General features: G+C 36.3%; 1 protein-coding gene across 1 annotated transcript in view; it reads left to right on the plus strand.

Annotated features, from left to right (window-relative positions):
- FBXL17 (F-box and leucine-rich repeat protein 17) overlaps positions 1–11,114 on the plus strand; it is an 809,991-nt gene that overhangs the window by 46,756 nt on the left and 752,121 nt on the right. The window contains exon 2 of the mRNA XM_006895052.1: positions 816–938. Within this exon, the coding sequence (XP_006895114.1) occupies positions 816–938 (123 nt within the window). The remainder of the gene's footprint in view (positions 1–815; positions 939–11,114) is intronic.

Here is an 11,114-nt window from a genome sequence, read left to right on the forward strand (position 1 = left end):
TTGTTTACTGCACATTTGGTTATGCTAGTTTTACCATCTTACAGTATAGTGTTACAGTTGCCAAAAGTAAGAAATCAACCTTTGATACATTACTGTTAGCTGAACTCCCATTTTTTTAAAAATTTTTCTAGTTTTTCCTTTAAGGTCCTTCTTTTGTTATAGGATTGTGTTGTCATGTCTTTTTCGTGTCCTCTGTTTTAATACTTTTAAGGGTTTTTTTGTTTTTTTCTTTTCATTGTACATTTTTTTTTAAGAATCTTAATCTGATATTTTACAGAATGTATAGAATGTTAAACATTTGGAAATGTGTTACGTTTATCTCAGGACAAGACTAAAATTATGGGTTTGTAGAAGAAATAACATTGAAGTGTGATGTGCCCTTTTTTAAATTTTATTTTGGTTATGTAAAAATAATATATAATGTTTACATTATTCCAAGGTCAAAACATAAAACTAGGTACCTTCATTCTGTGCTGCTCCTCCTTTTTTCTCACTTCTCCTAAAGGTAAAAAGTTTTTTAGAAGTTTTTTGTTTATGCTTTCAATTTTTAAAATAGAGGTATGTAAACTTACACTTCGACATATGTGCATGCTCACACACAAATCCCCAAAATATAATAATGGCCAATGTTCTTAACTTCTATCTTTTTAGAGCAGTCCTAACAATGACTCTTTTACTAATGGTATGGAAGATTATTTTATGTTTTAAAATGTTAATATTTTCTAACTGATGATTAAAAATCTCTTCTCTGTGCCTGTAAAATATTTAGCCTGTATTATCATATAGTTCTTTTTTCTCCCCCTCTCCCCCCACAGATATTTTCCAATTTGTCCCTGGATGAGCGTTGCCTTTCTGCATCATTGGTTTGCAAGTACTGGCGTGATCTTTGTTTAGATTTCCAGTTTTGGAAGCAGCTGGATCTTAGTAGTCGTCAGCAGGTATGGTATCTAATTTTAGAAAGCACTCAATTTTATGTCCTCAGTTAAAAAAACAAACAAACAAACCCAAAACATCTTTATTATTCTTCAGACATTTTGTCTTCTTTGGGGTAATTTTTTTAGATGTTGTTGTGTCCTGTGGAGCTGGAACTGACCCATAGCTGATCCTTCAGTGGGTTTTCAGAAGTATTTAATGACACAAGAGGAGATTGTCCTTCCTTCTCCCACAGAACAACTGGTGGATTCGAACCATATACCTTTAGAATTGCAATGCAGTTTCTTACCACAAGGCAATCAGAATTCCCTTTCAAGATAGTTACATCAAATGACTTTAATCTACAACCCTATACATTAGTAATAATACTTTTTGTGAATTCACAGTAAAGCCGGCTTTTCATGGTGTACCCAGTATTCTTTAATGTCGCTTGTTAGTTTGTGTTTGATTCTTAATCTTTTGTAGTAATTGTCCCGTTTTATTCATTTTCTTTTAAAAAAGTTATTAAACTTTTCCCTTTTTGGGAAAGAGTTCTATAAAGAACATACATATTGGGCAGTACTCTGTTGTGAATCAGAGGGTTTCCATTGACATATTTTCAGAAATAGATTACCAGCCTTTTTCTCCTAGTTAATGTTAGTTTGGAAATTGCTATGACCTATCTGTCTGACTGACCTTGCTAGCATTTGAAATAACAGTAACGTAGCTTCCAGTCCTATCACAGTGTAAACCATCTTGTTATTGTTTTTATATACTGTTGAGTAGGAATCAACTCCTAGCTGACCTTCTGATGGGTTTTCAGAGAGAGACAGTTAGTCACACAGGAGGAGATTTCTACTTCTCCCATGGAGCTGCTGGTGGATTTGAACTGTGTCTTGGAGATTGCAGCACAGCTTCTTAACCATTGGGCCACCAGAGCTCATAAATCATCCTGGAACACTTAATTATGTTCATATTAAACCTATACGTAGACCAAGAAGCTGTTGTCTGAACAGAGCAAGGGAACACTATATATTTTAAAAGTAGAAAGGGGTGTGTCTGGGTTGTAACCTTTCCCCATACCTATTCAATCTGTTTGCTGAGAAAATAATTCTAGAAACTAGACTCTATGAAGAACAATGTGACTTCAAGACCAGAGGAAGACTTATCAATAACCTTTATTATAAAGATGACTGACACAACCTTGCTTGCCAAGAATGAGAACTTGAAGCACTTTTTATAGAAGATCAAAGACTACAGCTTTCAATATAGATTACATCTCAACATCAAGAAAACAAAAATTTTCACCTCTAGACTGATACAACATATAATAGAGAAAATGCTGAAATTGTCAATGATTTCCTTAGATCCACAAAATAATCTCCCCTTGTACCAGGAGTTAGGATATCAAGAAATGTATTAGGAAAGTCTACAGTAAGGGACTGCTTCAAATTACTGAGGAGCAGTGATGTCAGTTTGAGGACGGAGGTTCATTTGATTCAGCTCATACTTTTTTCAGTCACCTGCTTTGCATCTGAGAGCTAGACAGTGAGTAAAGATGACAGAAGAATTGATGCCTTTAAGTTCCGGTATTAGAGAAGAATACTGAATATTCCAAGAACTGCCAAAAGAAAGCATACTCTACAGAGTGCTCCTTAGAGGAAAAGATGACAAAGCTTCTTTTCACATATTTGAGCATGATGTTAGCAGAGGCTATTCCTTGGACAAGAACATCATTCTTGGAAAGATGCAGGGTTGGCAAAAGAAAGGATGACTCTCAACCACATGGATTGACACAGTGATTACAGCATTGTACTCAAATGTGTCCGTAATGATGAGGATGACACAAGAAAGGACAGGGTTTAGGCCTATTGTTCATTGAGTCGCTATGAGTCATTCTTGACTTGATGGCACCCTAATAACAACAAAAATATGGCAAAGTCACAGATATATGAGATGCCTGATAAAAGTAAAGTCCTTACTGATGAAGGTAAAAAAAATAAACTACACCTGAGCAAACTACTTACACCTGCATGAAAAAAATTTTTTTTTCTTAAACCAGTACACATCTTCATAATCAATGCCGAAGAAACTGATGTTTTTAAGTTTCATTTTATGTGGCTCAATAATCACTGTTTATGAAAACAGTAGAATTCAGATGATGTAAAGAGCATTGGACATACTTGTTTCAGAAGACTTCTTTTTAGTAGCAAAGTTGTGACTTTGGTGGCTAAGGGGTTTTGGACCAGAGCCATACCCTTTCAGTCACCTCATAGGCATATCGAAATTCATTAATTAACAAAGAAGACCTGAACATTTGGATAATGAATAAGGAAAAACTAATTTGTTCAAGCTCTGGTGTTGGTGAAGAGTATTGAATATACTATGGCCAAAAGAATAGATACATTAAGAAATACAACCAGAAGATCCCCTGGAAATGCAGATGACTGGATTTCAGCTTTCTTACTTTGAACACGTCATTAGGGGAGACTAATAGCTTAAAATGACATGACATTTGATAAAATAGAGGCCTGAAACAAAACTGAAAGAAACTATATACATTGACATGTTAACTACAACAAATCCAAGGATACCAGCAATCCTAAATGATATAGTTCTGGATATTGTTTGTTTCCTTGTTTTATACATACTCTATGACAACTAATTACATATTATTAATGTTAGTTCAAAGTTGAAAATAACCGCAAATATTTATAGGTATGTCATAGATTCTGTTTTCATGTAAGACCTTGAGTTTAACACATCTGAATTTAGAGACCATCTCAAGAATAGATATGTTATATTCCTATTACTAGGTATATATGCTAAAGGAATAAGAGCCACTGTGCAAAGATGTTCACACTTTTGTTTATTGCAGCATTTTTATAGTAACTGAAGAAATAGAAATAACACAAATGTCCACCAGTGTGACTAGTTAGAAGAAACTATGGTACTTTCTTACAGTGTAATACTTACAACACTAGAGGATGATAAAAAATTTATGAAACACTGGATAATGTGGATGAATCTAGAGGAATTATGCTTAAGTCATATGAATAAGTCACTTCTCACTCACTTGCTGCAATAGTCTGAACCAACTTATAACTTCCTTTGTATTAGGGCAAATCACTAGGTACTATGTTATCAGATAAAGAAAACTATAGCCTGAAACCACTATTATAAAAAGTTAAAGACTTGTGCATAGATAAAATAATTTTTTGTATCGTTACGAACAATGAGAAGGGAGGGAGAGGAGAGCAAAATTAAATAAATAGATAATAGTTACTAAACTGGGCAAAAGGAAGGTAAAGGCAAAAAACAATAATGGGCTGTTTAGATATTTTAGCTGTTTTTGTTGTGTGCCATCTAGTCATAACCAACTCAGAGCTAACCCGCCAGTGAGTTTTCAGAGGCAATTAGTTGCACGGGAGGAAATTACCTATCCTTGTCACACACAGCAGCACCTGCCTTTGGGATTGCAGCACAGATTATTATCACTGGGACCAGATCTATTTATTTAATTGTATTGAGTATTATAAAACAATATGTGTGTGGGTGATTGAAAACACAGTATGATTTGTAAATTATCAAATCACAAAAGAAAACAAAAAATTTTTAGAAGAACCAAAAGGAAAGATATTTGATATTAAAACAAAAGATATAAAGAAGTTAAAATATAGACTAGGTTGAATTGAAAAAAAAATGTGTAAAATGACATTGACTACTGGAAATCAAGAGACGAATTGCATTGGGAAAGTCAGTTGTCAGGGACCTCCCCAGAGTACTGAAGAGCAATGATGTCAGTCTGGAGAATAAGGTGTGCCTGATCCAGGCCATAGTCTTCACAGTTGTTTGCTATGCATCAGAGAACTAGACAGTGTCTAGGGATGATAGAAAGAGAATTGATGCTGTGGTGCTAGAGAAGAGTATTGAATATACCATGGACTGCTAGGAGAACAAACAAGTTTGTCCTCAAGAGGATGAAACTGGGCTGCTTCTTGGAGGACAGGATTCTGAAGCTTTATCTGACGTACTTTGGGCATGTTGCAAGGAGGGACCAATCCTTAGAGAGGGACATAATGTTTGGGAGAGTGGAGGGACAGTGAAAGAGAGGAAGATCCTTGATGAGATGGATTGATACAGGGATTGGAGTAATGGGATTAGGTGTGTCAGAGACAGTGAGGTTGGCACAGGATAGAGCAGGGTTCAGGGCTCTTGTACACAGGGTCGCTATGAGTTGCAAGCAACTCAGTGGAACATAACAACAGTGGTATCTAGAGTCTAAATGAACAAAAATGCTTTGTATGAATAAAGGAAAAGATTAGGCTAAAGACAAATTACAATAAAAAAACCAAAAAAAACAAACACCCCCAAAAAACACCCCAACCTAAAATGGTTATCAGAAGAGATTCTGAAATTTGCTTTTGAATGTAAAGTAGTAGCTGAAGCAAAGGGAAGAAATAAATTAAACAGCTGAACAAAAATTTCAAAGAGCGGGTCAATAAGATAAAGAAGAAGAAACTATGCAAAATTTGGACTTAGAAAACCAAAAGAGAAGACCATAATCAGCAATGCTCAAGATGAAATAACTGAAAACAAAAATTCAATCATCAAACTGCAAGTTTGAAGATGCTGTGGTGCTGGAGAAGAGTGTTGAACATAATGTGGACTGCCAGGAGAACAAAAAGGATTGTCCTGGAGAGGGTGAAACCAGGCTGCTCCCTGGAAGCAAGGATTTTGAGGCTCCGTCTCACATACTTTGGACACGTGGCCCAGAGAGACTAGTTCTTGGAGAGGGACATCCTGCTTGGAAAGATGGAGGAGTAGTGTAAAAGAGGAAGACCCAGGATGATATGAATCGACTCAGTTACTGGAGAAATGGGATTAGGTTTGTCAGAGACAATGAAATTGTCTCAGTACAGAGCAAGTTTCAGAGCTAATGTACCTAGGGTTGCTATGAGTTGCAGGCGACTTGATAGCACATAACAACAACATGGACAAATTATTGAATGATGCAAGAACATCAAGGGAAGATGGGGAAAAATTTTGCTAAGTCAGTATACCAAAAAGAACTAGTTGATGGCAAAGCATTTCAAGAGGTGCTGGTTGTTATTGTTGTTGTTACATGCCATCGAGTCATAGGTGACTCATAGCGACCCTGTGATTGAAAGTCCTGGATACTTGTATACCTTTCGTCCTTCCTCCAGGTTCATAGGGTTTCTAGAGACAAGCTATTAAGGAAGTGGATGCCACTCCTGCTTCCACGCTTGTTTTAATCAGGGAGCTCTACAAAACACTTTCCCCCATGGGTAACCATTCTCACATTTGACTCATCAGTGTCACAGTGTTTGGCTTCACAGCAAGCATGAGTTACCTCTGTACAGCAAATGGACATACCAGGGTTACATGACCCAGAAGAATATTTCACCAAAAACAATTAAAGGCAGGCTCAAGGGCCCCAGAGTAGAGTCACCCACCTTTGGTTTGGGAGCATGACTTTCTGTCCACTAGGCCAACTGTTCTCTCTCTCTGTGCTGCTGCTGTTGTTGTTAAGTGCCATCAAGTTGTAGGCTACTCATAGCGACCCTATGAACGAAAGTCCTGGACACCTTTCTCCAGGTTCATAGGGTTTCCAGAGGCAAGCTGTTATGGAAGTGAATGCCACTCCTGCTTTCAAGCTTATTTTAATTGGGCATTAAAGAGGTAACGTAAGAAGTCCCAGCTATACCGATTGTGAAAACCAGAGGTCCAGGAATTGACAGAACACTGACAGGAATGTTTAAACAAATAGATGCACTTTTGGAAGTATTCACTCATGTCTGTAATGAAATTTACATGGTCATTACCTGATCACTTGACTAGAAGAAATTAATTTGTGTGCCTATTTTAAAGAAAGGTGATTCACACCAAGGTGGTGTTGCCGTTTGCAGTGCCCCGTGCCAAAAGCACAGATATAAAGGTGTGGCTCTAGTCCACAGTCAATTAGCTAGATATCTGTCTTAAAACTTTCTTAGTGTGGCTCGGACTGAACTCCTACCTGAAGCAGTGGACTATGGACCAGGCTCTGCTGCCTGGAGAACCAGGCTCCAGTGCCTGGAGATAGATGCACTGCTGCCCATCTCTCCTTGAGCACCAGTATCACAGGTGAAGCCATTTCCTTCCTTAATCTCCAGATATTGAGATCTTTTGAGTTGTGGACCCCTTTGAGTTGGCTAGCTATGGCAGTTGCCTGCAGAGAAACCTGCTAATTCACAGGCCATATTTCTCCCCAGCTGAAGCAAGTCTTCCTTTAAGTCAAAGGATCAGAGAAATTCAGGCAGTGTGAGCTGCCCTTCCCTCTTCTGGAGCAGTGATCTCAAGAGCCACGGTTATCAGACCAAGGACCTACTAAAACACCTCAAGCTCTACTACAGCAACAATATGGAAGAAGCAGACTCCCTCACACCATATACAAAAACGAAACAAGATGTTACCAACAAAATGGGATCGTAACACAGTATCAGTTCATTTCCTGAAGCCAAAAATCTCATGGAATTTCCTGACACAGAATTCAAAAGAACAATGATTGAATATTTTCAGTGGGTGAAACAAACTCGAAGAATTACAGGACTTTGCCAGCAAAAATGAAGAAAAACTTAAAAAAAAAAACCACACTCCAAGACAATGCAGATAATACAAACAAGGCATTAGAGGCTGTGAAACAACAAGAAAGCATAATCCAGAATTTGATGACCAGTGTTTCAGAAGCTGTCAACACTTTGGAGTGACATAAGTGCAGAGTTGAAGAGAAGGAACACAAAACCAGCGAAATAGAAGACAGAATTCTCAACACTGATCTGCTAGAATAAAAAGTGGAATCAATAAGTAGGAAAAAAGAAGAAAGCCCAAGAATAATGTGGGACACCATCAAGAGAATAATGTGTATATTTGATATCTCGGAACAGGAGGAAGCAAGTAAAGGCACCAAGAAAGTGTGGAAGAATTACTAGAAAAAAACTTTCCAAGGTTAATGAAGAATGAGTGACTATTCAAGAAGCTGAGCAAACTCCATATAAAATAGACCTCAAAAGAAAAACACCAAGGGATATCATAGTCAAATTTATCAGAACCAAAGATGATGAGAGAATTCTGAAAGTAACTAGTGAGAAACGAAGAGTAACCTATAAGGGAGAGCAAGTAAGATTGTGCCAATTTCTCAGCAGAAACCATGCTAGCAAAAAGACAGTGGAATTACATATATGAATCACTCAAAGAATATAACTGTTAACTGAAAATACTGTACCCAGCAAACTGTCCATTAGATATGATGGAGAGATCAAGATATCCTCAGAAAAGCAGAACCTAAGGGAATTTGTAAAAATAAGACCAGCGTTTCAGGAAATACTGAAGGAAATCCTTCTTACAGAGATACCACAGAAGTCAGGATGGACCAAAGTAATCAGCAACAAAACCAAAAAGAACTCAGCAAAATGAAAACAATACAACCTTGTCTCACATTAATTATACTGAATGTGACAGGTTTAAAATACACCAGTGAAGAGAAAAAGAGTAGTAGATTAAATTAAAAACCAAAGCCCATCAATATGTAGTCTACAAGAGACTACAAGTGAAGCCCCTCAATATGCAGTCTACAAGTGAAGATAAAAAAAGACTAAAAGGGGTGGGAAAAATATTAACAAGCAAATGGCAACCAGAAAAAAGCAGGAGTAGTGATATTAATCTCTGATAAAATAGATTTCAAAGTAAAAACCATCACAAAGGACAAAGAAGATCACTATGTAAAGCATAAAGGGTCAGTAGAACAAGAGAACATAATCATAATAAATATTTATGAACCAAATGATAGAGCTGCAAAATATACAAAGCAGAAATTAACAGAACTTAAAAAAGAAATAAACACAACAGTAGTAGGAGACTTCAATACACCACTCTCAAAAAAGATAGAATTACCAGAAAGAAACTCACCAAAGAGGTGAAGAATTTAACCACACAATAAACCAGTTTGATCTTATAGATATGTATAGGCTAGTGTACACCCTCCCCCCGCCCCCCCAAAAAAGGCAATATGCCTTCTTCTCCAATGTGCTTGAAACATTCTCCAGAATAGGTCATATGTTAGGTCACAAAGCAAGCATCAAGTTAAAAAAAAAAAAACAAAAAAACCCTCCAAAACCCCATAGAAGTAATACAAAGCATCTTCTCAGACCACAATACTGCAAAATTAGAAATTAATATCAAGAGGATAAAAGGAGTACAAAACCATACATTTGGAAGCTGAATAACTCCTTGTTTGAATTTGAGTGGGTACTAGAAGAAATAAAAATGAAATTGAAAGGTTTCTTTAAACAAATAACAGTGAAAACACAACTCACCAAAACCTCTGGGAAATAGCCAAAGCAGTAATCCAGTCAATTTATAGCAATAAGCAAACGTCAAAAGGGAATGAAAAATTATAATTAACTCTTTAGCCCACTATCTCCAACAAGTTGAAAAAGAACAGCAAGAAAACCTGAGACCCTTTAAAAAACTGAAATTATAAAAAGTAGAGCAGGAATAAATGAAACAGAAATGAGAAAAGCAATTGAAACCATCAATAAGTCTAGGAGTTGGTTCTTTATAAAGTTCAATAAAATAAACAAACCATTAGCGAAACTAACAAAGGAAAAGAAAAGACAGATAATCTGAATAAGGGATGAAAGGGGCTATTGTTGGTTCACAACAGAACCAACTAAAATAAAAAAAAAAAGTAACAGTGGAGTATTATGAATTACTGAAACAAATATGAAAACTTAGAGGAGATGGACAAAGATTTACAAACTCATAACCTACTTAAACTGGCCCGGACTGAAGTAGAACACCTGAACAGACCCACTACAAAAGAAGAAATTGTACAGGTCATAAAGCAGCTTAAAAAAAAAAAGAAAAAGGGCCTGCACTGGATGATTTTACTAGTTAATTATATCAATCTTTTAGAGAAGAATTGTCACCAATTTTACAAAAAGTATTTTGGAAAATAGAAGATGATGGACTTCTCCTAGACTCATTCTACGAAGCAAACGTGTCTTTGTTACCAAAATCTGGTAAAGACATCACCAGAATAGAAAATTATAGGCAAGTATCTCTCATAAACATAGTAAAATCCTGGCTAATAGAATCCAACTATACAACAAAAAATAATTCATCATGAGCAATCAGGATTCATAACCAATATGCAAGGATGGTACAACATAAGAAAAACAATCAGTGTAATTCTTCACATTAACAAAGCAAAGATCAAGAACCACATGAGCCTATGGTGCAGAAAAGGCCTTTGACAAAATCCAACACCCCTTCCTGATTAAAACATTCAAAATAGGACTAGAAGGGAATTCCCTCAACATAGTAAAAAGTATATATGTAAAACCAAGAACCAACATCGTTCTCAATGGAGACAGATTAAAGGCATTCCCTTTTAGAACAGGGCCTACGCAAGGAAGCCCACTATCACCTCTCCTATTCAATATTGTATTAGAAGTCTCTGTGATATCAGTAAGACAAGAGAAGGGTACCCAATTGGCAAAGAGGAGGTAAAATTATCTCTATATGCAGATATTGTAATATATTTAGAAAAAGACTCAGTGAGAAAACTACTGGACATAGTTGACCAGTTCAACAAAGTGGCAGCATATGAGATCAACATACAAAAATCAATTGGATTTCTCTACAGTGACAAAGAGAATACAGAAACGGAGCTAAGAAAATCAATACCCATCACATGGTTAAAGACTTGGGGGTAAATCTAGAAACAAAAGACTATTCAAAGAAAATTACTAAATAGTACTACAAGAAACTACAAGAAGAGACCTAGAGAAATGGAAGAATATACCTTGCTCTTGGATAGGAAGACTTAATATTGTGAAATTGACAATTCCACCAAAGGCAACCTACCAAATTCAATGCAATCTCAATATAAATACCAATTCTTTTATTCAATGAGATGGAAAAAGCAATTTCCAATTTCATCAGGAATGGAAAGAGACCTCGAATAAACAAAGCACTCCTCAAAAAAAGAAACAAGGTAGGAAGCATCTTACTCTCTGCTCTCAAGTGCTATTATAGCATGGTACTGGTACAGTGACAGATACATAGATCAGTGGACTCAAATTGAAAACTTAGAAATTAACTCATCTACCCTAGTTTAACTGATTTTTTTTCTTTCTTTT

Source organism: Elephantulus edwardii, unplaced genomic scaffold, assembly GCF_000299155.1.
Source record: "Elephantulus edwardii isolate Elephantulus edwardi_28Jun2011 unplaced genomic scaffold, EleEdw1.0 scaffold00156, whole genome shotgun sequence".
Lineage (NCBI taxonomy): Eukaryota > Metazoa > Chordata > Mammalia > Macroscelidea > Macroscelididae > Elephantulus > Elephantulus edwardii.